We start from the raw sequence: 26,149 nt of genomic DNA, 5'->3' as shown, positions 1-26,149 counted from the left end.
GCGTCGTGAAAGGGATCCACATGCGCGCTTACGCTATCGAATAATCCGGTTAGCGGCCGTAACTAGCGCCTTCCAACCCCGGCGGGCGTCAGAAAAAGTTCGGGCAAGAGCAGAGAACAACACCAACGCAAAACGCAGTCACAATGGTCAGTGATCGGTTAAGCAAAGTACACAAGGCAATCGCCAAGAAGAAGGGCAGCAATCCGAACTTGCACGAGGGCAGCCGAGACACAAAGCGCCTTCAGCGCGCGAGTGCACGCGATGACAAACTGAACCGTCTGTCGAAATTGAGAGAGAAAGAGAATAGGCATTACTGTACGTGTGCGACCATAAGGCATAGTTCATTAATTTGCTGACAGTGTTGTACAGTGAACAGAGTAAAAACCTTTCAGTCATACACCGCAGAGCACATTTCACCTCTAAACGTCAAGGAACTCCAAGCCGTGATTGAGGATTACCTGGGCCGCGATGATGAGGAAATCGCCAAGCTGAAGGCAGAGCGCCGTACAGGAAGACCACCAAGCACCCGCCAAACTCTTCTGGAGCAAGCCCGGGCCACCGAACAGGACGAGTACGCCGCCGGATTCTGGATCCCTGATCTCGAAGATGCAGCTGTTCTCGACAAGCTCAAGCAGTGGGACGGGAAATGGGCCAGTCTTGCTACTCTCAAGTTCGCAAGGATCTCAAAAGAAGGACACAAGAAGGTGTCAAGTTTCCCGCCCAAAGGAATGTCGTGAATGTTGAGCGGCATCGCATTCTTGCGTCGGAACAGCACGAGCGACTAGCGCCAGGCCTGCGATACCCGCTCTCTGTAGGAACGGGAGCAGTTTGGAAGCTTCTTGCTGATTACGGATGTGCGCTCAGTGGAGTGTAAATGAGAAGGTCAATCGGGGCATTCACGGTCTGTTTGGATCAGGAGCGGCAGCAACGTATCGCTTTCAAACTAGATCCGGTGTCTACGTGCAGCTTGTAGTGATTCGACGAATGGTCTTCCAGTCCCTTGGTTGGGTCCTGAAAGTCCGAAATGCTCTTTTGAGAATGCAATTGCATCGTCGAGAGCTTGTCTTTGGCCAGCAAGAGATGTAATGGACCAGACAATCCAGTGGACCACGAGTAATAAAAATACAGATATCGAGTTTGCCAAATCGATCGCAGCGCGCCATTACTGCCTCAGCATGTGCTCCGGGACTGATGCCTGCCAATAGGAACGCTATCAGTACTCAACGATTCGCTACGAGGTTACACAACATCCCCATGAGCGACGCAATATGCAAATCATCGAGAACTTCAAGTGTGGAGATCGCATGTAGAGGAAGGCATCGACCAATGACTTGTCACCGATCGTCTCCGACGTGCATGAACAGCGCATTGTGTGCTGACTGGAGTCGATCACGATCGCTAGCCAGGCCAAGAGAGGCATCGTCGTGAAGCAGTGTGGTTGCGGCTGCATCTCTAAGGGACCGCACTTGCCTATGCTTAAAGCGCGACGGACCTGTCCGAAACCCTTTCGTCACAAACAGCATCTTACCCTCATCCTGCACCCACGAATCCACAATGGGCTTCATACAGAAGCTCACCAAACCATTTATCGACCTGTCTGTCATGACATGGGATCTTGGCCTCTTCCTAGCGAACCTCATTCTTCCCGCTCATCCTCACAACAAGGTTATCGCTGAAGGCGTCCCAGGCCATGCAGGAAGATGGCCAGAGTACATACCACCGCACGAAGGCGATTCTCGATCAGCATGTCCAATGCTCAATGCAATGTGCGTTCCTGTAATTATCCCATGTGAATTAGCTAAGTCCCTCCAGGGCTAATCATGGCATCCTCCCACACGATGGTAAAAATATTACATTTCGCGATCTAAACACCACCGTCCGACAGACGTTCAACTTTGCGCCCTCATTTTGCTTCTTCGTACCCAAATTCTCGGCCGACTTCCTGGGCCGCTCCTATTGGAATGACAAGTTCGATCTCGCAGAGCTGAGCAAGCACAACGCTATCGAACATGACGCAAGCCTGACCCGACGAGATGTTGCTCAAATCCCTGATCAGGGCAAGCCAGATTTGCTGCTTGTAGAAGAGCTGCTCGGTACCGCAACGGGGAGGGGGAAGCGTGGTGAGCTAATTTTGACTAAGGAGGATCTGAGTAAACAGCTGGCGAAGCGAAGAAGCGAGGCAAGGGCTCAGAACCCGCATTACTCAGAGAGCCTCTTCCACAACATGTTCGGGAGCGCGAAGTAAGGTTTATATTTATCTCGAGACCGGACCATGCTGACAGACTTGCCAGCTCGTCTACAATGCTCACGATCTTTGGTGGTCGTATTGACGACTTGAGGCCTATGCTCACCGAAGAGCGGTTCGCAGACAGTTGGGAGCCGCGCATCCGATCGCCGTATGGCCTCACGATGGCTGCTTTCAACGCGACAGTGTTGCCTGTTGAGCTGGGCGTGAAGAAGAAGCTAAAGGAGCAGTAAAGGACACGCTCTTACACTGCGCTAAAGCCGAGCTCTACCGACAACGATTGCGGCTGGGAGTACCTGCCATACAACGACCGTTAGCAGTAATTTGATTTGTCAGATGTCTGTGTATGAGAGATCGTCCGTAATCTGGCTAATTCGCACATCACAGCGGCTGGTACCGCTGTTCGTTTGGGGTCAGATTCTTTGATTTGTTATACAAACGTTTCAGCACTTTAAACCAGGCTTTCAACAAATCCAGACTGAACAAAGTCAACGGATGACGACTTCTGCAAGCTTCGAACGCCTTCACATCGAACAGAGTCCATTGTCTACCCTTGACGAACCTCTTCCCACACGATTCCATCGTACTCATTCATTCCGATGTCTTTCTTTGTCTCTCTATCCGTCGCTATCGTTATATATCTCGCCACCAACACAGCTCGAACTCACACCACAGCTACAGACACCTCCCCACTAAACCCTCAGCGTCCATTAAATGTCTTCAATCTGCAACGACACGATGAAGCGCAAAGCCGGATCGGAGGCAGAGCTGCCCAGTTCGAAGAATTCTAGTGCGAAGAAACCCAGTGAAAAGAAGCAAGCCTCCAAACCTCACAAGACGCGCGGAAACACGCGCCACGCCCCGGGCTTCTACAACGAGACGGCTCTTACGCGCCAAGCGCATGGGCTTAAAATGGCCGAGAGGAGGAGGAAGAGGAAGGAGCCGAGGTCGAAGTCTTCGCCATGGGCGAGTGAAGGTGTAGACTACGATGAGTAAAACACTTAAGTATTGACGGAGGGTGGTCGAAAACGAGGGCAGTTTTGTTGGGTGGGTGGGCACTCGTTCTTGTCGTTCTGCGGAGCGGTCGCTTGGAAGTCGGTCGTGGAGCTGTGGCGTTGGGGAGGCGGGTGCATGGTAGACGGAATTCGAAGCATGTCTTGTTGAGTATCGGCTGTGTAGCACGACGTGTTGAGTCGTGCCGGACACACAACTTATGGGAGTCAAAGATACGTCCCTACAAGGCCAGAGACTGTAGTAGAAACAGCCACGCCATTGACAAGACACTACCGCTCTATACACTACATTCGTCCCGAAGTCTCCACAGTGGCCGTCCATTACACTTTCCTTCGTCGAATGCCTACAACCACCTATGCACTCTCCCAACATCGCCGATCAACGTCCCTCCAAGCTACAACCAACCTTGCCCATGGAAAACTCCCACTCAGACATGAACACTGGCTCTTTCACAGACTGTTCGAAAGCCAGGGCCAAGGAAGCCCCAGTGAACTTCGAGCCTGCCGACTGGTGGATCGAATCCCCGCTCTCGCGAGACGTGACAGACACATTCTCCACACCCAAGTTCAGCGCAGCTTACGCACACGGTGGATGTGCGATGATGTTGGGATTTTATGATAGGGCGCGTAAGGCTGTGCCGCAAGGACAAATAGTTGTAGAAAGTATAGAGAGGTGTTGAGGAATCTAAGGGGAGCTGGTTGTATTGAATGCTCCGGGCATTATGTCATGATGCACGCATAGGCCCAAACGTGAACCAGGACGCGGACATGGATTTACAAGCACACGGTGTCTACTGTGAGCGCCATGTTCAAAGCGACGCGGGGGGGCCGACTCAAAAGTTGCTGGATGATTTCAAGCGCCCTGCCGAGTCTGGGCTCATTTCTTTGATGCAACCTCCTCCCACTGCACACCAGCCCACTCCTCGACATACCCAATCTGCCCGTCTTCAACATCAGCAGGCTTGCAGTCCTTGCTACAAACACCCATGACAATTGTGCCCCATTCCATACCATCGATGCTCATTTCCTCTACTTCAAGCTCAGTGATGGCGTGCGGCGTGAGCTGGACCTCAAACACCCTTTCGGCACCGCAGTTCTGGCACCTGGGCATACCCGCTGCGCCCCTGCCTGCCGTCTGCACTTTCGCATTGCTCGAGGTACCGTTCTCGGAGTGGTGCGCGAGAGCCTTGCCGACGGTGTCTGTGTCGCTGTACAGCAGCGGCTTTCCCTTAAACTCGTAGCGCAGGATCTGCTCCGGGTTCTGGCCAATGCGGTCTGCGAACTTCTGGAACGTGGCATCGTGTGCGGACTCGTATATCTCTTTGTCTTCTTTGCCTCCGCTGCTGGATCCGCCCTCGTCGATGTCCATCATCCGCACGTTCTGTGGGATTATGGGTGCTTCGGCGGAGAGGGTCTCGTACTCGGCATCGAGCGAGTAGTTGGGGAATGGTGTGGGGAATGCTGACTCTGCTGGCCAGGGCTCGTGGGGTCGTGGAGCTTGTGGTGTGGTTGTTGCTGGAGTAGAGATGCGCGCTTTCTGTGCGAAAGTCTCAGGGAGCGTTGTAGACGCTTCATCTTTCTTCTCCTCGGATGTTACTTCGATTGCAGGTGTAGGTGGTGCAGCTGCCAGCGCGCCGAATGGGTTTGCGCCGCCTGACGAAGCAAATGGATTCGCAGGTGCGGCGCTACTCGAGTTGGAAGAGAACGGGTTCGAGAATGGGTTTGCCGGTGCCGTCGAGCTCGTGCTGTTCTTCACGCCGAACAACGACTCTCCGATCTTGGGCTGCAGCTTTTCTTCCTCTTGCTCGACTATTTTCTTCTCTGGCTTCGCGTTTGCCCTGGCGGATGCGCCCTTCGGAATGCGCACTCCACGAATACTTCTCACACTTCCTTCTTTCCTCCTGCATGCCTTGCGCCTGCAGCTCCAGATGTACAGTCTTCGTTCGTGACCGGGGAAGTGGTTGGGAAGATCGCCGTTGAGCTCAAGCAGGAGGCTGAGAAGCCCGTTGCAGACTTTGCATTTTGCGAGCGAGCCATGTGGTGCTGTCTTGTCGTCTATCCAGTTCTATGAGCGTGTCAGTGAGGACGTCTTTTTTCCGCAGTCTTGAGCGTACAGGTGCGCCACCAATGTGAGAAATGGCGTCGCCTGTAGCATCCTTGGTGGCATAGCCGAGCAGAACGTTTGTCTCGGTGTAGTCCTCGCCCTCATCGGAGGACTCGCTTTCGTAAGGAGGCATGCTGAAGCGTTGTGAGGTTTAAGGGACAACGCGAATGTTTACCGCGGGGGTTTCTCGAGTCCCAAAAATTTTGGCGGGGCAGGCGCAGTTGGTTTGATCGGCCGGCCGGAAAGCATTTGGCCCAGGCATCATGCATCGCGACCTTCACGTGCTCACACCCATGATGGGCTTGGATATCTCGTGTGGATTATGCAACAAGCAGCGATTTCATTGGTTCTACGAGAGTGACCTTTGCGACTCTCCAAGGCTTTCAAGATAAGCTATGGCATTACAAGGTTGGCCTGTGCATCACGCGCAACAAGATTCAAAACACAGCATCATTACGTTAATGTTCTTATTCATTACTTCGTAACATGATTAGGCTCCTTGACAGGCATCGGCTCATACGTCCCACTCAGCCTCTCAGCATACGGTCTAGCTTTATGCATGCCCGTCGCAACCTTGTGCAGCAACCCATGCTTCTCCTCTCCCTCCTCATGGTGCTCACTCGCAGTCGTATATGAGTCGTGACTCGCAGCCGAATTAGTCGAGTCGACGGACGCCCTATTCTTGTGCTTCTTCTTGTGTTCAATGGGGAAAGAGTGCGAGTGCGGTGACGTTGAGGCAGGGGAGATGGGTGCTGGGTGTGCATCTTCGTAGCGTGTTGAGGGCGGGTCGGTCGACGAGTCGACGTCGAGGGAGAGCCGACTAGTTGGAGAACTTGTCGGGAACGTTCTTGCCGGTGGCTTTTTCGAACATGTTGCGGGCTCCATCTGTCTGTCGTGGTTGCGTAAGTGTTTGGTCCTGTCCGGGTGACGTGTTTGATGACTTACGATCTTTTCGTTCACGGCACGGTTCTTCTGTGTGTCCTGTCCCATGGAACCACCAAACTTCTTTTCGGCAGCGTCAAGGCCTTATGGTTGTCAGTGTTGGCATCAAGCGGCTGAGAGGTGTTTTACATACCCTTGTCAAGGTAGTCTTCCTTCTGACCAGCGGCAGCGTTGTTGTTGTTGTTGGTGTTCATTGTTGTAATAGTACTGACGTGTTAGAAGTAAGGTCAAGCTTTGTAGTTCAGAGGCTATTATAGTGCAGAGATGTGAAGAATTTCAGAACGTAGATGGGTCGTCATAGCTCCTATATATCTATGATATCCTCTCTGTTTCACCCAAACAGCATTGGTGGAAGCCGTAGTATCCGGAGACAGTCGTCAGGTATGGCATCACAGGCTCAGACTACCACAAGCTGCCGTATCAAGAGGAACGGAGCTGCCCGCGTTCAGCCCTACCGCAGGATGATGGGCGTCAGCAGCGTCAGCGGTAGCCACAAACTTGGCTTTCGGACACTTGGAACTTGGCTTTGGTGCAGCCAGCGTTCGAGGAGACGGCTACGGGCTACCAAGCTTCTGCTGCATGTTCGTGGCTGTCGGCGTGTTGATCTGAAAGGGTGAAGACCAGACGCGAGTACTTCGGTTTCCTTGATTCCTGAACTCACAGACTTCCGGTATCGACTGTCTGCAGCCGCCCTGACGTTGAGAATTCTACATAGTGTGACGTCAGAGCAACGCTTATCGATGTCAAGTATGACGCTGTGCGGGCCGTGTTATGCGGGGCGAGCGATGTCGGACTTTTCAGCGATGATCGCCAAAAGAAGGGTCCAATTATCGTACCCTCGGACCTGTTCTGGTTCATTCCAAACTTAGATGTGGAGAAGGCGTGGTGAATGTGGATCTGTCAGTGTAAGGATTGCCCATGGTGAGGGCAATTATTGGCAATTTGGTGGTTCGACAGGGCGTCCGCCGAAGAAGCAGCGACGACAACCCGTAGCGAGATCGCAAACGAGAATGACCTCGAGACGATGGCAACGTACGCTAGATCGACTTGGAATCTGTGCATTCTGCTCGTACTAACTATACAGGTAATAGGTGTTACGATGTTTCCATGTCGTTGGCGCTCGATTACAGCATCGAGCCATCTACGGCCGTGAAATCGTAACGACCCTCACTAGGCCTAAGAGCCATGTATGTACACCGCCCATTACGCTGGAACAACAGGCTAGGGTATCTTAGATGGGTATGGAGCCTGGTCTACGTGAAACAGATCGCAGGCGTGAGAATAACGGCCGTTTCAACAGATTAGAGATGTACAGGCTGTTGTTGAACGCCGGTGCAGGAACGCACATGTAGTAAAGACAATCGCTAAATCGCAGGACAACAAACTGAAGGACAACAAACATGTACAGAAGAATGACAACGTATGAGGGTAAGCCTTCAAGAGAAGTGCTTGATCAGGAAGTGCAGCAGCTGGCAGAAGTCACGGTGCAGCTCAACAAAGAAAGTCTCCTGGCCAACAATCTCGGCCAGGCTCTTGGGTCTTGTGGCATCGCGAGAAACGCGAGGGAAACCATCAGGGTCAATCCTCTTGGCGGACAGGAATGATGATACCGGGGTGATGTTCCGTGTGGTGGGCGAGCTCGCAGTGGACGAAATATCTCGCGCCTTCTGAGGTGAGGTGAACATGGGTGGCATGGAAGACGCGGAGGTCCCCAATGGAGGTGTGTCAGCAATGGCAGAAGTGGGGCGAGATTCGCGCTCGACCTTCTCGGCCAATGCAGTAATCCGGTTTGCAATACCCTGGAAGACCTCGGTGACCTTGACCATGGCTTTGGTGGCCTTACGGCAGTCGCGTCCAACCATGGCGATCAGAGCGTAGTGCTTGATCGAACCGCGAGCCCTCGAGTCCTGGATGCGGAAGATGTAGGCAATGGTGTATCCGGCAACAGGATCTCCAAACATGATGGCTCCGGACGAGTTGCCGCGCGGTAGGACTTCAGTGGAGAGGGTGCGCATGCAGGTGCGCTTCAGTGAAGAGTAGGTTGTCGGTGATTGTGGCTGGTTAGTGGAGATGTAGGTCAGGGTGTGTGTGTGCACGTTCCTGGCGGTGGCCAGTGGTGAAGGAGGGATGGAGCTGGGATACGAACTGGCGTTGCTCTCGAAGGACTTGGACTGCTCCGTGTCCGAAATCTCAGACGAGTGGGTGCTGCTGGCATCGTCGCCGAGATATGGGCCGCGGACTGGGTAGTTCTGGGAGCTGCGCAGGACGGGGCTGCCGTTTCTCCCTCGTCCGTCCTTGGAGGGACTCCCGGGCGCGCCAGAGGGCAGCTTGTCGCAGAACGTCTTTGGCACGACCATCTGGCAGTTCTCACACGAGTCCGAGTCCGAGTCGAAGGTGCTGCTGGGCCTGCGGCCACCGAAGCTGGTGTCGGACGACGAGAGACTGGGGAAGTACGGGTTGTGCAGGGGCGATCGAGGACTCGTGGGCGGTGTCTCGAACGGCGAGAGCTTGGGCGTGCGGCCCAGCTTCAGAGATGCGGGCTGGTCGTAGAGTCCGTAGCTGGCGTAGGCCGTGTGTGGCTCGTCCGTCGGCGGCGTCACACATGGGTTGCAGGAAGCGCATGGCGCAGTCGAGGCCTGTGTGCAGATGATGGACGTGGGACCGTGGACCTCGCAGAAGTGTGCTAGCGAGATCTGTGTTCGGCCAAGTTAGCGATGCCAGACAAAGAGACGCGCGCGGCTGCCGTACCGTGAAGTCCATTTTCGCGGGTGCGCCAATCTCTACGGCCTCATGGTGTGCGGGTGTGCGAGACGGCGGGTCGGATTGCGGCTCAGCTGACGGGAGATGCACGGTAGAGGCGTGTGAGGGCACTGCTGCGTCGACTCCAGCAATGCTCCGGGCGGGCGGTGGTGCTGCTGCGGGTGGCGGGCGTCGCGAGCAGGTGCTCCACATGCACAGGTTTCAGCAGGCGGCGATGTCGCGTGGTGTGGTGGACGCTGGGTGTGTGTGGCGCCGGCTGGGGTACATGTGTGTCTTGGGGGTGGTTGCGAGCGTTGCGCTGGGCTCAATGGGATTATAAGGCCGCCACCAGCCTGCCGCAGCACAGCAGGACTACTCCAGATGCGAGCACCATCGTGAGAGCCCCGACTCGCCGAGCGCCCGCCAAAGCGCAAGAGGCCCACCAGCGCTAGGCCAGGTGGGCCAGGGCCAGTCTTGCGGTGAATGGCGCGCGCGTCATTGGTCGCCCCCACTGGCCTGCGTGCGTCTGCGAAAGATTCTCAACACTTGACATGTGACGTCTGTCTCGGTCCAGGACGCCGGCAGCGAGTACACACACGGCACGCTGGCTGCGTAACCACCACGTAACGTCGACTAAGCACGTCGACTACCTGCCTGCATTATTGCATTCCAAGATAGATTGCGCACACTCGCCGCCAGCGCCTCAGAGCCTGCCCGCGTCGCTCTCTTGCGCCCGTGTCGTGTCACCTCTGCGTCCGGGGAACGCACCGGGCCCGATTCGTGGTGCTCCCAGCAGCCTGGTGCTGTCACGGCACTGCAACCTCGCCCCAGTTGCACCTGCCCAGACCGCCCGCTAGCCAATCACAATGATGGACCGGGCTCTGCTGTGTCCATACCCCCGAGCGGAATGCACATCTGCTCGCTTTCCGATCCGGGTGCTCGCAACTGCCATCTTGGCTTCGTGATCTGCGCCTGCTCGTTGCCAATTCCTCCGCTGCCCCTGGATGTGACGCTTAAACGTCGCTCCACGAATATCTTTCTCCCAAACAGATGCGGCGCAATTTGGACCGCGGCTGCCCCTGGCCGCTTCACCCACACCCGTTGCATGGTGCGTTTTGGCTGAATACACCGCTCGTCATGCCGCCCTCAGATCCTTCCACTTGCATCTGCACCTCTTCGCACTGTGCTCCGCTCCAGAGTGGGATGCAGTGGGCCGCAGCTGGCCTTTGATCTGGCTGCGTTACTTTTTGCACAGCGGCAATCCCTGATCTCGTCTCGCCATTGGCGCGCAGGGCTTCGTCTGGCACAGAATTCGGCCAATTGCTGGATGAGGCTTACTCTTCATCGGTTTTCCAGAACGAATGCACGAGCTTCTTCCATCAAGTGGGCCCTCAGCCACGCAAATCCACAACGTCCAGTTGGCCTGCTCGGCGATTCTTTGGTCGCAGTGGGTAACAACCACTGCAGGGTCTGTAGCCTACCAGGAGCAGCTGTCCATAATCGCGGCATGTTTGCTTCTTTTCGCCAGAGGCGCCGGTCGGTGAACGATCAGGAAGGTCGGTTGCCTACACCCACCGCACGGATCAGGAACGTGATGCAACGACCATCGTGAACTCGAATTGGGGTAGTCGTACATGGAACACCCAAACCATATTTTCCCGTACCGCAGAAATCCAGAACACGACAAGACTGTAGCGGGCTCGTGTAGGAAGGTCAGGAACAACAACAAGACACTAAAGACACACAAGCTTCCCTGTGTGGGCCCAGGACTTGCGCAACAAACCCACCGACTACCTCTGATGGAGCGCCAGTCTCTTAGTTGCCGCTGAGCTTGATGAGCGTCCGTCACGTAGCGCGCTACGCAACCAAAAATGTACGTAACGCATCGCACTTGAATGTATCGAAAGGGACAGACTAGAGAAAGCTGCGGCAGCAAATCTCAACAGAGCAAATCTCACGATACCTGACGAAAAGCCTAGATTACGCGCGTGACCAAGCCTCAGTGTGGATCTGAGAAGGCAGTTGTAAAAAACTTGTTGCAAATTACGGTAGGTATTACGACGGTCTATGGTCTCCTGTCGTCCATCTCCTCGTCAATGTCAACGCACTCTGCAGCCGACACCCGCAGTATGTCGTAGCCTATTATCTCGTTGATGTACTTCCTCGAGACTTGAAGTTCTTCGTACCGCAGCTTTTCTGAGGCAGTGAAGACTCTGCTCTCCGGCATCATCATCTCTGCTATCCCTGGCTCCCAGATCTGGTCGAGCTGCGTGATGCCAATACTCGTACACGGTATGTCGTCTAGTAAAGCAGGAGACACAACGCCGATGTCCTTCCAGTGAGCTCTCCAGCACTTGCTCGCGTGCGGCGACAGGTGCGTGATGTACGCATGCAAGTACCTCCTCCGATCAGTATAGGTGGGACACGCAAGCAGCTTAGCAATCTGCCCAATCCCGCCCAGGATGAGGAAGAAAGCTATGTCTTCGGAGCAAGCAGGGTGGTTTGACCACCCCCTCAGGAAATTGCCCACAGTCCGTGTGCGATTCGCAGGGCGCAACTTGCGCCGCAAGACCTGCAAGATGAAGCAGTACATGTAGTAATACTGCAACCGCAATGGCGCGTCCATCTTCTTGATGGTCTTCAGGTCATGATTTGCTATGCAACCTGTTGTACAGATATCGTATCCAATGTGCGATCGCGGTCGAATCTGTCCCAAGTCGCGATCAAGAACAGCTCTTCGATGTTCCTCGAGGAAGTAGCCAACTCCAAATACAAGTGGCATGATTTTCTCGTAGACAGACGTCCATATTTGACGTTGACGAGGGGCGACTTGCTCTTGTATATCGCCAAGTAGGAAGTTGGCAAGCTGTCTGCTCAGTCGAATAGAGGCAATATGCCGTCGCCGCATGGCGAGTAGATATTGGAAGTCCGCATCGATTGGTCTCGTGTTTGGATACAGACGCAGATGAAGGTTACCCATGCGATGCTTCACCCAGTATCGACTGAGAGAAGGCGCAGATCCTGCCACAAGCACATTTAAGATGCGACATGTTCGACGCAATGCCAGCAGATCGGAGATTGACAGTTGACTCAGGATCAAAACGTGAAGCTCGTTAGGCAATCGTAGCAGAGCCTCGAAAAACGGACTGCACCATCATCAGCGTGTTGTTGTGATTCCGGTCCACTACTCATGGCTTACCTCGACAAGTTTGAAGACAGCTGTTCACTGCAGGCTTCGGTCCTAGATCCTCGCAACGAAGCAATCAACCGAACAGCCGCCCTTCGGTAGCTTGGCCGTTTCCTCTTGATACCCTTCTCCACCAGAGCCGCTGCAGATCGATACCCGCTTCTGTCTCGGGCTCGTAGGGCAAAGCCACCGGTGCGCGATTTCTCCACCGGCATCGCGGTCTTCCTCATCCCGTCTGCAGCTGTCCCAGGGCGCTTCGCAGCAGGCGGCCGACTATGACCGGGTCCCAAGCCGCGCAAAATCACCGGAAATTAGTGTGCGGTGGCGCAGCCGCTCAGCGCTTGTGTACGATCGGCTCCCAATCCGAATTCATGGTCGCGGCAGCAGCATCTCCAGAGTCGCACGGGAGGTCAGTTGAGAATCGAAGGTGGAAGGTGGGTTGTCGAACGACGTCGCGCACGTAAGGCGAGGCCTGGCCGTGGGGGCGGGCCAAGGCCATTGCGCCCGGCCACGAGGGTGCACGTCTGAAACGTCCTTTGCCAAAAAAAGCGAGCCAGTCAGGCGTGCACAATTTGTGGCGCAGCACCACCGGCCGCGGCCCGCGTATGCTGCTGGAGCAGACACGCAACACTCGGCATCCGCGGCATCAGGACTTCTGTGGCGAGGCGCGGCGGCTCTGGACGACATTCGAGGCGCCGCATCTATGCGCAACGCTTCGCGGCCTTCACCGGACACCGCGAGGCTGCTGCGACCTTCCTGAAAGACCTTTGAGGTCCGGACGATCCGACACACCGCTGGCTGTCAAACACGAGGCGTGCCGACCAGGCTCCCATGGCAGGATCGCTGCGTCTTGATTATTCCACAGTCAGTGCTCCACGGTACGAGACATCCTGTGTGCATCAGGACGCACCTGTGTTTGCATCAGCAAGCACCATGTTCGACCATGGCGCCGATACGATACACATCACGCCGTGAGGTAGGAGTCGGTGGCTCCTGGCCGTACCTCCCCAGACGAGGCGTGACGTGTCAGCGCATCCTGTCGTGCAGCCGATCGTCCAGCATGTTTCCATGAAGACCATCTCGCCTGCAGCATGCAGGCGCACAACACATGGCAGGCAGCCTTGCGCATCCTCATATCAACGACATCTTCCGTGGAGCCTCCTGATCAGCAGTCACGTACCCAATCCGGTAGCATCGTGCCATCTTACCGTCCGGTCGGCCGCCATGCCGTAGTCAGCCACTCAAGGCCGGTACTCCAGCCGCACCTCTGCGAAGATGGGTGCAAGTGGCAGCGCGAGTTGTATGACATGCAAAGACTCGTTCGAGAGCTGCCAGCAGTCGAACGCCGTGGCCCGACATCGCTCCACGAAAGTGGAACTGCTCGGGTGATGTGCATATGCTGTGCCACAGTACCTCCACTTCCCCGGCCGAAGGTGCGTACCTATGCATGGACTTGGGCCTGAGCACATGATAGGCGAGGTGCACAACATGAGTGGAAGACGAAGTGGAAGTACAGTTGGTACCGACAGCCCCAACAGTTCGTTGTAGTCAACAAGTGGGGTCTTAGGAAGCAAGGAAGTCGTAAGACGGTCTGGGTTTGTGGAGCACTGACAGTTGCCCAGAAAGCAGATTGGCTGCGAGGATATACCTGTGTACACTCCACAGGTTGAGTCCCGAGATAGATTCGAGTCGGTAAGCATTTTTCAATGCTCTTGCTGTAAGCATTCATCGATGCTCTTGCTGTCTCGTCGTCGCGGATTTCAATGCGGTGGCACTGCTCCTGCTCCCTCCACGTTGCTCTCGCTTCTTTCACATTACGCTAGGTCCAGTGACTGCCTCAGCTCTTCCGCTTCCTCTTCTCCTTCCGATTTTCCTGTGTCCACTTCCCACTCTTCAGCATTTCACTTTGCTGGTCAGATCTGTTTCGGGTCGTCATTTGCTGTGTTTGTTCTGCTCTCGGATGCTTCGGTCGCTTGCAAGACTTGTCAGTAGCGCTGGAGAGCAGTCAATATTGTCTTTGTGCTCGCTATCTTCACTGCCCGGACATGCCGCACGCGCAGTACTTTGGCAAGCAGTTGGCCACAAGGTCACTGTTTTGGCGAGTAGGCAACGTTGCAGGTCCTCAAGTGAGACACTCGGCGGTTGTCTCTAAGCACCATCCTGACTGGACGTCCTTCTCCCTATCTCCTTTCTAATGATCTTGTCGACCAAGTGCACATTCGTGAAGTCGTCCACTGACGACGCTTCTTCAACGGTACACTATCCCATTGGACCGGAGCACGCTTGAGCCTCATCCAAGCCCTCGAATGCTTGCGACCAATTACCCGGGAACACATCAGAAAGCGTTCACAGACATTTCCGCGTTCACAATAGCGCGGACCTCAGCTTGGTGGTCCTCGCCACGCTGATAGGCTAGCTACCAATCTCGTTGGTTCCACCTCAGATCGCCACCCACCAACCCCATCACCAGCGTTTGTCTCATATTTGTGTTGTAGAGGTAAGATTTATCGAGTCTCTCATCGTTAGGCATGCACTTGTCTCGGCTACTATACTCGATCGCGGCAAGCGTAGAGTTTGCTATGACAGACCGCTGGAGTGACCGCAGGATGGAACGCGTGTTTCAATGTTTGGGTAGTTGGGAGGAAGGATGTGGTTCTCTCCTTTCCATGCAGCTTGACTGCTCTCCCTTGATACCGCCTGAAGGGCTACGTCGTACATGTAAGGAACCCCGACTCATTGGACCCTCACCATAGACGCAAAGACCAAGGCCGACATCTTGCATACCTTAGCTCGTAGTGAAGGAACAGTGATACCGGAGTTGACTACGAGCGCGTATTACAGCGGGCTCCCGCCGCTCTTACCTTTACCGTTTGGCCTCGCCCTTAGACCGCCTTGTTCAAGCTATCACTCGACTACTCTTTCGATCTCACTTCACCTGCACAATAACCAACCACAACACCTGACACGCTTCCAACCACCTTCGCGAAACACCATAGCGTCTTCCGAACTCTACACCAGGCCCACCATGATCTTTACCATCGCTGCCTGGGCTCTTGCCTGCTTCTTGTCAACTACCATCGCTCTGCCAGCAACCCCAGACATTAATCCACGAGCTTGCGTCAACCACCTCTCGAACCCATCCTTTGAGACCGGCAGCCTCGACCCATGGCTTCCGATTGTAGAGTCTGCGTGGTCCCCCAACCGCGGTGTGGTCCCCGGGCCTACCCCCAACGGCAGCGGCAAATACTACTACTACGCGCAGGCCATTTCCACCGTCGAAGCCACCCTCACCATGTCCCAGTCGGGCATCATGCTGCCCGTTGGCAGTACTGCAGACTGCTATACCTGGGTCGCGGGTCGGCGGAGCGAGAACGTCACCAAGGTCACAGTCTTCCTCGACGGCGTGATCTGTGGAACTGATGAGCTCAAGGTTGGAGACACAAGCTGGAAGAGAGTTGGCTCCAAGGTCAAGGTCGCAGGTGGTGTGCCTGGCATGGGGAGTGCAATGGCGGTGGTTGCGACGAGCAAGAGCGCGGGAGACGACGGCTGGGATATCTCGATTGACGACATGGGGGTCGTGAGCTGCTGAGGACAGTGTTGGAGCTTCTCTTTCATATTTGATCTCTGGAATTGCATAGGGGTTGCCTGACTATCATTACGGGTGCATCGGTGAAATTTAATATTTAGGATATCTGGACGGAGCAGAAAGCCTCTGCTTTGCGATATTGCTTCCTAACACTACTATATTCTTGACAAACAATGCACTTTGAACATCCAACACGACACGACTTCAACGACTCAACTTTTTCTTCGGCAATCGCAGTTGACCCACAGAAACTCAAACAGACCATATGAGGGTCGTGAGCTGCCGACGACAGTGATGTCACAACTCTTTGCACGGATGACTGGCTTTGGCAAGCTCTAACGGGTGCAGGTGGATGATCGAACTACAACAACAGGAGCGGACGAGGACGCGATGCCCTCATAGCTGAAGCAACCAGCATCTCCCTCTTTCGAGAGGAAGCCATATGCCTCACAAGCGTCACACCACCCGCGGTGCGACGTCAGCCTCGCAGCATGCCCGCATTCTCTTCCGCTCCTCTCCTCTTTTTCTCTTCCTTCTGTCTAGCCATTCCCGCCACGCCCAGTTCGGTCGGACCACTATCCACAGGGTGGTCGTTGTCCTTCTCCGGTTTCGCCATGGCGCAGGCAGTTGCTAGCTCGCATTGGACTCTGCTCTCGCGCCGGCGTGACATGCTGTGTAGTTGTAGGAGCCTGCGTAGCGGCTGCTGTCCGGGCGTAGATCTCCAGGGTGTGGTGGGAAGTATCTAGCATCGTTTGTTTCCAGTCTTTTCTGGGGCTTACATCTCGTGCCTCTTGCTCGGCTGCGTAGGGGGTTGGAAGGACATTTTTTGTTGTGATGGAAGCGTTTATAGCGAGAGAGATGTCTGTTTGGCTGTGGGCTGGTCGGGGATAGTGGGGTGGCTTATGCACTTGCTTAGAACATGCCTTGTGTCTTGTCAAAAGTATATTGTGAATATCAGAGTTCAGGGGGCTTAGTACACAGTCCGAGGGCATGCCTCATTGTCCACTGTTCAGAATTACTCCATGAGTCTTGGGTAAGAGTATTTTGTTGATAGGAATATCGGTTGAAATTTAGAATGATTCTAGCTCCAGGATTCGCAGATCGTCGGGAACACAATTACCAAGCTTTGCGGTCGGCCATACTGAGATGATTTGGTGGTGGGTGTAAAGTCACTTCCTCGAGCCTCGGACCAGGTCCACACAGCGACTGACAACCTCTTCAACCAAGCCAGGGAAGTCACAGGCTATGTATACATTGCACGCTCATCACCCCCCATACGAAGAGCGACTCTGCCAATCTCTTTGTAAATCGGGCTTTTCGAAGCGTGGGACATTCGTCAAAGTGCCGCGGGATCTGAACAAAGCAATATTCCTTTTCACATTCAGATACACACATCAGTCACGTTATGGTCCACTCACGAAGGACTGAGACAGTCTCACTATCTCGCCAATCACCTACACCTCACGGATCCTACCAGATCGGTCGCCGCTGCAAGTGCGCTTAATCCACCCGCGTCGGCCGGTTCTTCGGTCCTCGACGTCGATGCTGGCTGAGGAGACGACAACTGATGCGACGACAACTGATGCGACGACAACTGATGCGACGACAACTGATGCGATGTGAGATAGTCAGCGTTCTTCTCTTCACCGTGTGCAACTCCTGTATGGTGTGGCTACTTCTCCCAACACAGACAACTATGGTAAGATGGTGACCTCCCAGCTGGTCACGCCCGCCAACCCAGCGGGGGGTTTCGGCAGTAGTATAGTGGTGCGATATTGCACGAATCTCGGTGGGCAGGTGGCATCGCTGCAGAGTATCGCTGCGAGGACGTGTATGCTGCGTGTCTCGGAGAATATGGGGGCTGTTTCAATTGCTCATCGCAGCACTGACGAGGAGGTGCAAGCGGCACTGCTTCGAGACGGGAAGACGCAGTGCTATACGCGCGGCGATACAGGAGTGTGTGGTGCATGGATGCGAGCTGCGAGAAACCTTGCTGGGCTGGTCAGAAGTTGTATTGATTTGCTCTCGAGTCCTTCAAATGGGTCCAACGCTCCTGTTTCTATTCTACCACTGTGCGACCTACAACATCATGGTACCACGGTGCACCTGCGCACAGAGGCTTCAGTAGCCCAGATCTGCAGCCGTCTCGACGAGCGCCTTGACGAGCCCGTCGAGGGTGCCCGTCCTCGTGCCGCCGTTGACGACGACGCGGAAGAACCTCCCCTTCTCGCCCGGCGCAAAGTCGATCATGAAGCCCCGTGGAATCAAGCGGTGCGCAATCTCGCTCGTGATCCTGCCGTTGTGCTCCGCGTCCTCGCCCAGCGTCCCGTTCCGCGCAAAGTAAAAGCACACCTGCAGACACGGCACCGGCTCGGGGCTGATGGTCACAAAGTCGCCCTGCTGCTTGAGCTTCTGCAGCAGGTAGTTCGCGTTGGCGAAGCCCCGCGCCACGAGGTCCGAGAAGTACCGCGGCCCGTAGTACTGCAGCATGAGGAACATCTTCAGCGCGTCGCCGCGGCGGCCGCACTGCGGCGTGAGGTCGGCGAGGTCGTACATGTCGTTCACGTCTGCGCCGGCGCTGTGGAACAGGTATCCCGCGGGCAGCGTGAGGGCGTTGTGGAACGTCCGCATGTCGCGGCCCAGCAGGAAGGAGCATGTGATGGGCGCGCCGAGCATTTTGTGCGGGTTGATGGCGATGGAGTCTGCGAGCTCGCAGCCGTCGAGGCGCGTGGAGGCGAGTTCGCGGTTGAAGATGACGCTGCCGCCCCACGAGCCGTCGATGTGCAGCCACAGGTTCTCTTTCTTGCAGACTGCGCTGAGAGCGCGGAAGGGGTCGTACGAGCCGTGCACGGTGGTGCCGGCTGTTGCGTTGACGAAGAAAGGCGTCTCGCCTCTTTCTCTACTCTGCTTGACGAGCCGCTCGAGTTCGGATGGCAGCATGCGCCCGGCCTCATCGACGGGGACGCTGATGACGTTTTTGCTCCCGAGGCCGAACAGGTTCGCGGCTTTTTCGACAGAGTAGTGGCCGTGTGCAGAGGTAAATAGTGTAAAGTTGTGAGCCGCGTTGCCCTCGGTCTTGGTCTCTGGGTAGAGCGTGTTCCGTGCGATTACGATGGCGGAGCTGTTTGAGGCACTGCCGCCGGGCTGCGAGATGCCGCCTGAGTACTGCGAGGGGTAGCCGAAGAGAGTCGCGAGATACTTTGCTGTCGCTTTCTCGATCAGGGTCAGCACGGGGGAGACTTGATAGACGTGCACCTGGAAGTGTCAGTGAGTGGGGGTCCAGGGGGCGAGTCGGGTGTACGTTTGTGTTTAGCACTGCGAGGAGGAGCTCCGAGACCAGGCCTACGGCGTTTGTCGAGGCGTATAGCTTGTCCTGCAACACGTTAGACAATCCATGGAGAAGAAGGGTGCTGGCCGGGGCTGCAGTACCAGAAATCCTTGGTCCCAGGTGTTTACACTGTACTTCAAGACTGAACCAACGAGATCGATGAGCCTGTGCTTGCCTGTCTCGACATGGTCGCCGATCTTGAGATGGTCCTGCAGTAGAGCCTCGAGCTTCTTCGGGGGATGGTGCTCCACCAGGGCAGTGCGAGGTGCGCCACCCTTGATGGCAAGGCCGTGGCCGGTGTGCTTAGTCTCCGCATCGCGGTCTGCGGCAGCAATGAATGGAATGATGAGCTCTTGCACAGCATCGAGTAGCTGCAGAGGTTAGTCCCGATAGACAAGGGTGCGAAAGACTGGGGTTGATGCTCGGAACGCAGGTAGTGGATTCGGAACGGCTCCGCAAAACTCACGTCTTTGACCTCCTCTGAGCGACCGAGGTGCGGCTCCGTGCCATTGCCGTTGGTGTGAGAAGCAGTCATCCTGTGCAGAATCCAGAAGCACGTACGCTGTCAGATAGCAGTGTGCAGGCCTACACCAACAGAAGTGAGGTCAGGAACGCAATCACGGTACCAAGCTAGCGCACTAGACTCATACAAGTGACATCTTCATTGTTCCATACTAAACCCGCCGCCGCCGACAGACCGAGACGGCAGAATTCTCATCATGCGCTAAAGGTATCTAGAGATCGAATCAGAAAGCATGTGGCCGGACCCACCCACGCCCAAAAGTGGAAGTACACGGGAGTGAACCGCAAACAAAAACGCCTTTTTCCCCTACTACCGTCGAAGCGAGGATAAACCGCGCCAACACTGTACGAGGCGCGATCCGGGCGCCTTATTGCGCCACGACGGTTGCTTTTCCCGCCTGCTCAGTCTTGTTGCTGCCCGTGGCCACGCTCTTCTCTTTGCGGCCCGGCTTCTTGGATGCTGGCTCGCTCTTCTTGAGGGCGGCCGTCTTGGCGGCCGCATGCTTTTGACGTGCACGCTCGAGCGCCGACAGGTGCCTGCCGGGCTGCGTGTGCTCTGTGGCGCCGTTGCTCTCTGGAAAGGACTGGAAGCCGTCGTTGCCAGCTGTGTAGCGTGACTGCTTGACCCAGTCTGCGCGCTTGCGCTTGTAGAGGTCCATGCGCCAGTTGCGCCAGACTGCGCGGCCAACAAACGACTCGCGCAGGGCGCTTTCGTTCTCGGCGAGCTCCTCGGCGATGCGCTCGCGAATAAAGGCAAGTCCGTGGGTGCCTTCCCAAATAGCGTCGATGACGCGCGACGCTGATGGGTCGAGTGCAAGCTCGCCGACGTGGCCGTAGAACTGCTGGATCATCTTCCGGCGGAAGATGACGGATGCATGTCTGCAGTTGAGGGCGGCCTGGAGCGTGCGCGACGCTGTAGGGTCGCGAGCGAGGTTCAGCGCAAGTTCGGTTGAGAGGCTGGCAAGCGAGTCGAAGATGAGGTTGCCGAGCGGGCCGTCGACGGTCATCATGGCCTGCGCCAGAAGCGAGCCGTGAACCTTCTCCGGCGAGTGGTCAGACTTGCCGTGGACCTTGGCGCTGGCCTTGGCGTCGTCAGGCTGGGGGTCGCTGAGCTTGAGGATACGAGAGATTTCAAATCCGTTGGGACCGCTGTATGCCAGCTCGAGCTGTTTTGTGAGCGGGAGAATGTCCACGTCGCGCACAAAGCAGCGCTCGATGAGCGTCTTGATAATGGCAGTCCGGTTGCGCTCCACGAGGTTGGGGATCTGGTCCACAATCTGGCGCATGGCGTCTGCGAGATCGTCCTTGCCCAGGCGTTCGAGTATCTTCCCTGCAACATAGCCGGCAATCTCGTTGCGGGACAGGCTTCCTATGCGCTCCTGGAAGAACTCGGCGTACATGGTCTTGAACAGCTTCCCGGGCGCGTTCTCGATGATCGTCTCGAGCAGGCGGGAGCCGATTGGGTCGTAGACGAGGCCGTTGATAAACGACGCACTCTCGGTGCCCTCGGCAATGGGGTCGTCGGGCAGCAGCTTGTGGATGATGGATCTTTCGTCTTTTGCTCGGGACTTTCCAAAGTGCTTGAGCTCCAGCTTGAGGAGCATCTGCAGGGTCGGGTTGCCGAGCGGGTGCGTGGACAGGGTGCGGAGGTAGTTTGAGTCGAGGCCCGAGACGCTCCTGTCCACGACCTTTTCGAGGGCTTCTTCAAACGACTTTGGGATCGGGCGGTGCTCCAGCGCCAGTTCGGCCTTGTCTGCACCGGCGACGGCGACCTTTTCTTTCTGCTTGCTCTGCATGGCCGACTTGCTCTGCTTCTCCAGCGGCGAGCCAGACAGGACGACGACCAGCACGCGCAGGACGTGTGAGGCAAAGCGGTCGGTCAGGAGGTAGCCCAGGTGCTCGTCCAGCTCGGCCAGCGTGAGCAGGAAGAGGTTCTCCATGGAGACGACGACGGCATCGGGGTCGGACGAGGGCGCGAGGACGAGGTCGGGGCTGGCGAGCTCCTGGGTGACGACGGGGGCGGCGTGTATGAAGAGCGCCTCGCAGCAGTGCGAGGCGAAGCGGTGCTGGACGAGGTGGAGGAAGTGCGAGCTGAACTTTTGGAAGAGCCGCTTCAGCTGGGCCGGGGTCGACAGCAGGATGAGGCGCTCCATCAGACGCGAGCAGGACTGGCTGTTGGCGATCTTGAGCTCCTTGCCGTCGGCCTCCTTCCACACGCTGGCGAGGAACAGGGAGCGCTCGTCGGCGCTGTCAAAGTGGTTCAGCTCGAGCATCTCGTCGGCGCGCTTAAAGTACTCCTGCTCGTCGTCGTCGAGCATGCCGTAGAAGGGCATGGCGGCGGGGCGGGTGACGCCGTCAATGGCCTCGTCCTGGAAGGGCGCCTGGTCGTCGACATGGTGGCGCTGCTGCTGCTGCTGCTGCTGGGCGTCGTCAAACTGCTGCAGGATGTCCTCGACGAGTCCCTCCCGCTTGGAGCGCTTCGCGAGCGGGTCGGCGTCCTTTTCGTCGCGCTTGCGCTTCTTCTCCTCGCGGCGGCCGCGCTTCCTGTTCTCGGTAGGCATCCTGGCACAGGTCGCCGACAGCCGAGATCTGGGTGGTGCGGCTCAGCAGCGCAGCGCAGCGCAGCAGATGTAGGCGGGCACTCGTGCGAGAGAAGCAGACGGGGCGCTCTCTGTTCAGGCAGCCTGGCAGGCGTGTGTGTGTGGGCGTGTGTGTGTGTGTGTGTGTGTGTGTGTGTGTGTGTGTGTGTGTGTGTGTGTGTGTGTATGTGTGTGTGTGTATATATGTGTGTGTATGCGTGTGTGTGCGTGTGCACCAAGCATGTTTTCTCCCGGGGGCCAGCGCAGGCAAAACCCATCGATGGGAAGTCGCTAGTGTGCTTGCCGCACCGGTCCAGCGATCGATGGCTTTCGATCGGGCGCGCTTGTGCGAGATGCCCCACCCGCCCTGGCACCCGTCGCCGGTCGCAGCGCACGCCAGCTGGGCTGCGGTGGATGCAAGCAGCCTGGAAACAGCCGCGGATCGCCAGCGCCTCGCCTTCGCCCTCGCCCACCCCCGCTCCCCCTACGACGCCATGGACAACGGCGCCATGGACGACAGCGATGCGCGCGTACTCGACTTCCTCGACGACAAGCTGCAGACGGCCGCCGACCTGGACGCGCTCGACGGGCTGCTGGCGGCCGTCACGGCGCAGCACGGGCTGCTGAGGCAGCAGCTCGACGGCGCCCAGCGCGACCTCGACGACGCAAAGCGCCAGCAGCACGCGCACCACAGCCAGCTGCAGGCCAGCGCCGCAGCGTTCCGGCGCCAGCAGCACGACTTGGACCGCCGCCTGCTGGCCATGACGGCCTCGGAGACCAGCGACGAGGCCGTGCCGCGCTTCGAGGCCGCGCTGGGGACGCTGCAGCGCGTCGACGTGGCCGGCCGCTACCTGGACCTGCTGCGCGACGTCGACGAGCTCGGGGGGGACAGAGTGCCGACGTCCAGCGAGACGCCCCACGACGCTGCCCTCGCGTCCTACGGCCAGCTGCGCGCCCTGCACGGCCGTCTGCTCACGCTCCACCACAACGCCGAGGGCGCCGCGCCGCAGCTGCTCCACCACGTCGCCCAGACCACCCACGCCCTGCGCTCGCAGCTGCTCGATGCCTTCGGCGCCGACCTCGACGCCGTCCTCAAAAAGGTGCACTGGCCGACGCCCACAGCCGCCATGCCGCCGCAGCTGCGTGGGGACTGGGAAGCGGCGGTGGCGAAGCTGCTCGACCTGCAAATGCCGGACCTCGAGGGGTGCGACTATGCGACGGCGGCCGGGGACAAGGCGAAGCTGCCGCCGGTGCTGTTCCCCTTTGAAGTGCTCGTGCAGCCCCTCGCCATGCGCTTTCGCTACCACTTTGACGGCGACAGGCCCACCAACCGTCTTGACCGGCCCGAGTACTTCCTCTCGCACGTCAGTGCGCTTGTCGACGACTACAGCAGCTTCATGAGTGACTACATGCAGCCTGTGCTGCTGAAGCACTTTCGTGGCACAGACGTCGCACTGAACCCCGTCTACGTGGACGCCATGTCTGCCTTCATCACTGCGCTCTTGCCCATGCTGAGGACCAAGATTGCCTCGCTGCTGCCCCAGGTGGCAGGCCAGCCCCAGCTCCTCAGCCACCTCATGCATGAGATGATGAGCTTCGACTGCACCATCAGAGACACGTGGGCATACGATGGCGGCTATGGGCTGAGCGGCTGGAACGGCCTGTCGTGGGAGTTCCTCGTCCAGGCCAACTGGTTCGACCAGTGGCTGCGCGTCGAGAAAGAGTGTATGCATCCCAGATGCGAGGCACGCCCGAGGCACGCCCGAAGCACATGCTGATCTGTCGCCAGTTGCCCTTGGGCGTTACCACGACATTGTAGAAGCCGACGATTGGAGACAGGTCGACTACGAAAGCGTCGACGCCAAAGCTACCAAGCCGACAAAGGGGGCAATCCGTGTCAACGATTTACTCGAAACCGTCACAGGTAGGATTGATTTTTCTCGAAACCGACCGTGCAGCGCTGATCCTCTGCAGATCGATACAGACCCCTGACATCCTTCAAGCACAAGTTGGCCTTTCTGATCGACATCCAGATTGCCATATTCGACCAATTTCACGAGCGGCTGAGCGACAGCCTAGAGGCCTACCTCCGGATGACCACCGCCCTGGGTCGCGCCATGGGCGGTGTGAGCAAAGAGGAGCAGGACAAACTGCTCGGCATCGAGGGCCTGGAGAGCCTGTGCAGGACCTATGGCAGCGCCGACTACCTCGAAAAGGCAATGCGTGACTGGAGTGACGATGTGGTACGTGCACCCTCGCACCAGATCTCGTGCTTCCCCCACCGACTCTGTGCTTCCCCCACCGACTCTGTGCTTCCCCCACTGACTCTGTGCTCAGTTCTTCCTGGACATCTGGGAGGAGCTGCAGCATCGCGCTCAGCACGGCGGCAGCATAGGCACCCGCACCGTTGCCGCCGTTGCCGAACGCACCTCCAAGAACGTCGGCGCAAGCAAAGTCGACGCCTCGGACGCGGGCGGTCTCTTTGACGAAACGGCTTCGTGGTACGCGCGCCTGCGCGACCGCAGCGAGCAAATCATCACCGAGACGCTCGTCTCCAGCGTGCGGGTGGCGCTCAAGCCGTATCGTCAGATGTAAGTCGACCCATGCGCCTCGTCCTGCAGGACCCCCAAAGCAGCAACCGCCCCACACCACCTGCCGTCGTGCATCGCTCCGTCGCTGCACTTGCTTACTTTTTCCTGCCAGCAATCCTTGGGCGACGCTCTCGAGCTCGGGCCCAGGTGGCAAAGATCTCAGCCCTACCGCCGAACTCGACCCGCTGCTGTCCCATCTCAGCACCACCCTGGCGTTCCTGTCTCGCGTTCTGGCTCCTGCCCCACTGCGCCGCATCACCAGGGCCGTCCTCGCCACCGTCAACGCTGCAATCTTCGACTCGGTCCTGCGAGTCAGCTTCTCCACCCCGGGTGCCGCCCAACTGAACGCCGACCTCGAAGCGATCTGCGCTGTCATCGACGACATGGTCGGTGCAGGCGTGGCCGAATCCGGCCTGAGGAGGTGCTTCGAGGGCGCCAAGCTGGTCAGCCTGCCCATCCGGGGCGTCAAGAGTTCTACGAATACCGCCACTGCCACGGAGGATGGCGGGGAGGAGTGGGACGCATGGGCCGCCGACGACGCAGACGCCGACGCGGATCCCGCAACGTCAGGGGCGGGGCCGCAAAAAGCAACGCCCAAGCGAGACGCAGATGGCAGCGCCAAGGCGGGCCTGGAGCTGGGGCTGTGGGAGGTGGAGCAGCGTCTGTTCGCCGACAACCAGAGTGCGCGCGACGTCCTCGCGGAGCTGGGCCTTGAAGTGCTGGACGAGAAGGAGGCGAGGCGGCTGCTTAGCTTGAGAGTCGAGCTCGCGGGCTAGCATATTCGGCAATGCCCCTTTTGCCCGCTATTGCGTAGCTCGTCGTCGTCGTCGTCGACGTCGACGACGTCGAAATGTGGAGAAATTTACGCCCCTCCCTACAGCTCACACTACCCTACCTACTTCCCTCTCACACTACCCTACCTACTTCCCTCTCACACTACCCTACCTACTTCCCTCTCACACTACCCTACCTACTTCCCTCTCACACTACCCTACCTACTTCCCTTGCACACCCCCTGAATCCGTCGCCGTCTGGGACGCTACTCGCTCCTCCCCGCCCACCAATGCCCCTTGCACACGCGAGCATCGCACACGATCCCGTGACTCCTTCGCCCTGTACGTACTCGGTTCCTCGACCACAGCTACCGTCTTGCCTACGCAGGTCAGGCCGACGTGTCAGTATCTCACTTCCTCGTATTTGCATGCGGTGACTGGGCTGCGTTCATCGCTGGCGGAGCAGTGCCGTACGAGTACGTTGTGCTCGGTTGAGCAGCATCCGGGGTTAGTCCTGGTCGCACCGAAAGCCAGGGAGCA

The 26,149-nt window shown here is 57.3% G+C and overlaps 12 protein-coding genes across 12 annotated transcripts; 4 read left to right on the top strand and 8 right to left on the bottom strand.

Moving 5' to 3' along the window:
* Nucleotides 1-143: 143 nt before the first annotated feature.
* On the top strand, nucleotides 144-737 carry M421DRAFT_104350 (uncharacterized protein; the record flags this gene model as incomplete). Its single annotated transcript, XM_033587005.1, has 2 exons — nucleotides 144-315; nucleotides 370-737. 2 exons carry the CDS (start codon nucleotides 144-146, stop codon nucleotides 735-737), a joined length of 540 nt encoding a protein of 179 aa, XP_033443865.1.
* An 817-nt stretch (nucleotides 738-1,554) lies between these two features.
* On the top strand, nucleotides 1,555-2,478 carry M421DRAFT_74854 (Cloroperoxidase; the record flags this gene model as incomplete). The annotated part of the gene is made up of 3 exons (XM_033597079.1): nucleotides 1,555-1,766; nucleotides 1,813-2,241; nucleotides 2,292-2,478. The coding sequence occupies 3 exons, from the start codon at nucleotides 1,555-1,557 to the stop codon at nucleotides 2,476-2,478; spliced, it is 828 nt and encodes a 275-aa protein (XP_033443864.1).
* Nucleotides 2,479-2,676: 198 nt separating this feature from the next.
* Nucleotides 2,677-3,913, bottom strand: M421DRAFT_310040 (uncharacterized protein). The gene has a single exon (XM_033589197.1). It carries the CDS (start codon nucleotides 3,629-3,631, stop codon nucleotides 2,966-2,968), a length of 666 nt encoding a protein of 221 aa, XP_033443863.1. The 5' UTR covers nucleotides 3,632-3,913; the 3' UTR covers nucleotides 2,677-2,965.
* A 23-nt stretch (nucleotides 3,914-3,936) lies between these two features.
* Nucleotides 3,937-5,567, bottom strand: M421DRAFT_425672 (uncharacterized protein). The gene is made up of 2 exons (XM_033594158.1): nucleotides 5,373-5,567; nucleotides 3,937-5,323 (listed from the first exon to the last, which is right to left on the bottom strand). The coding sequence occupies exons 1-2, from the start codon at nucleotides 5,493-5,495 to the stop codon at nucleotides 4,136-4,138; spliced, it is 1,311 nt and encodes a 436-aa protein (XP_033443862.1). The 5' UTR covers nucleotides 5,496-5,567; the 3' UTR covers nucleotides 3,937-4,135.
* A 513-nt stretch (nucleotides 5,568-6,080) lies between these two features.
* On the bottom strand, nucleotides 6,081-6,637 carry M421DRAFT_425671 (uncharacterized protein). Its single transcript, XM_033594157.1, has 3 exons — nucleotides 6,438-6,637; nucleotides 6,308-6,387; nucleotides 6,081-6,251 (listed from the first exon to the last, which is right to left on the bottom strand). Exons 1-3 carry the CDS (start codon nucleotides 6,496-6,498, stop codon nucleotides 6,183-6,185), a joined length of 210 nt encoding a protein of 69 aa, XP_033443861.1. The 5' UTR covers nucleotides 6,499-6,637; the 3' UTR covers nucleotides 6,081-6,182.
* Nucleotides 6,638-7,346: 709 nt separating this feature from the next.
* M421DRAFT_425669 (uncharacterized protein) lies at nucleotides 7,347-9,121 on the bottom strand. Its single transcript, XM_033594156.1, has 2 exons — nucleotides 9,053-9,121; nucleotides 7,347-8,997 (listed from the first exon to the last, which is right to left on the bottom strand). Exons 1-2 carry the CDS (start codon nucleotides 9,062-9,064, stop codon nucleotides 7,741-7,743), a joined length of 1,269 nt encoding a protein of 422 aa, XP_033443860.1. The 5' UTR covers nucleotides 9,065-9,121; the 3' UTR covers nucleotides 7,347-7,740.
* A 1,905-nt stretch (nucleotides 9,122-11,026) lies between these two features.
* On the bottom strand, nucleotides 11,027-12,823 carry M421DRAFT_425666 (uncharacterized protein). Its single transcript, XM_033594155.1, has 2 exons — nucleotides 12,243-12,823; nucleotides 11,027-12,189 (listed from the first exon to the last, which is right to left on the bottom strand). The coding sequence occupies exons 1-2, from the start codon at nucleotides 12,443-12,445 to the stop codon at nucleotides 11,109-11,111; spliced, it is 1,284 nt and encodes a 427-aa protein (XP_033443859.1). The 5' UTR covers nucleotides 12,446-12,823; the 3' UTR covers nucleotides 11,027-11,108.
* Nucleotides 12,824-13,390: 567 nt separating this feature from the next.
* M421DRAFT_309828 (uncharacterized protein) lies at nucleotides 13,391-14,170 on the bottom strand. The gene has a single exon (XM_033589195.1). It carries the CDS (start codon nucleotides 13,928-13,930, stop codon nucleotides 13,472-13,474), a length of 459 nt encoding a protein of 152 aa, XP_033443858.1. The 5' UTR covers nucleotides 13,931-14,170; the 3' UTR covers nucleotides 13,391-13,471.
* Nucleotides 14,171-14,763: 593 nt separating this feature from the next.
* M421DRAFT_425664 (uncharacterized protein) lies at nucleotides 14,764-16,007 on the top strand. The gene has a single exon (XM_033594154.1). The coding sequence runs from the start codon at nucleotides 15,256-15,258 to the stop codon at nucleotides 15,817-15,819; it is 564 nt and encodes a 187-aa protein (XP_033443857.1). The 5' UTR covers nucleotides 14,764-15,255; the 3' UTR covers nucleotides 15,820-16,007.
* Nucleotides 16,008-17,590: 1,583 nt separating this feature from the next.
* On the bottom strand, nucleotides 17,591-19,786 carry M421DRAFT_309682 (glutamate decarboxylase 1). The gene is made up of 4 exons (XM_033589194.1): nucleotides 19,611-19,786; nucleotides 19,246-19,515; nucleotides 19,118-19,189; nucleotides 17,591-19,071 (listed from the first exon to the last, which is right to left on the bottom strand). Exons 1-4 carry the CDS (start codon nucleotides 19,677-19,679, stop codon nucleotides 17,938-17,940), a joined length of 1,545 nt encoding a protein of 514 aa, XP_033443856.1. The 5' UTR covers nucleotides 19,680-19,786; the 3' UTR covers nucleotides 17,591-17,937.
* Nucleotides 19,787-19,791: 5 nt separating this feature from the next.
* On the bottom strand, nucleotides 19,792-22,417 carry M421DRAFT_425662 (ARM repeat-containing protein). Its single transcript, XM_033594153.1, has one exon. It carries the CDS (start codon nucleotides 22,225-22,227, stop codon nucleotides 20,035-20,037), a length of 2,193 nt encoding a protein of 730 aa, XP_033443855.1. The 5' UTR covers nucleotides 22,228-22,417; the 3' UTR covers nucleotides 19,792-20,034.
* Nucleotides 22,418-22,754: 337 nt separating this feature from the next.
* Nucleotides 22,755-25,612, top strand: M421DRAFT_74960 (RINT-1 family protein; the record flags this gene model as incomplete). Its single annotated transcript, XM_033597090.1, has 5 exons — nucleotides 22,755-23,970; nucleotides 24,035-24,169; nucleotides 24,220-24,488; nucleotides 24,583-24,836; nucleotides 24,949-25,612. 5 exons carry the CDS (start codon nucleotides 22,755-22,757, stop codon nucleotides 25,610-25,612), a joined length of 2,538 nt encoding a protein of 845 aa, XP_033443854.1.
* Between the last annotated feature and the right edge of the window lie 537 nt (nucleotides 25,613-26,149).

This window comes from Didymella exigua (genome assembly GCF_010094145.1).
Source record: "Didymella exigua CBS 183.55 unplaced genomic scaffold M421scaffold_48, whole genome shotgun sequence".
Taxonomy (NCBI): domain Eukaryota; kingdom Fungi; phylum Ascomycota; class Dothideomycetes; order Pleosporales; family Didymellaceae; genus Didymella; species Didymella exigua.
This window is presented reverse-complemented; position numbering and strand designations above follow the sequence as displayed.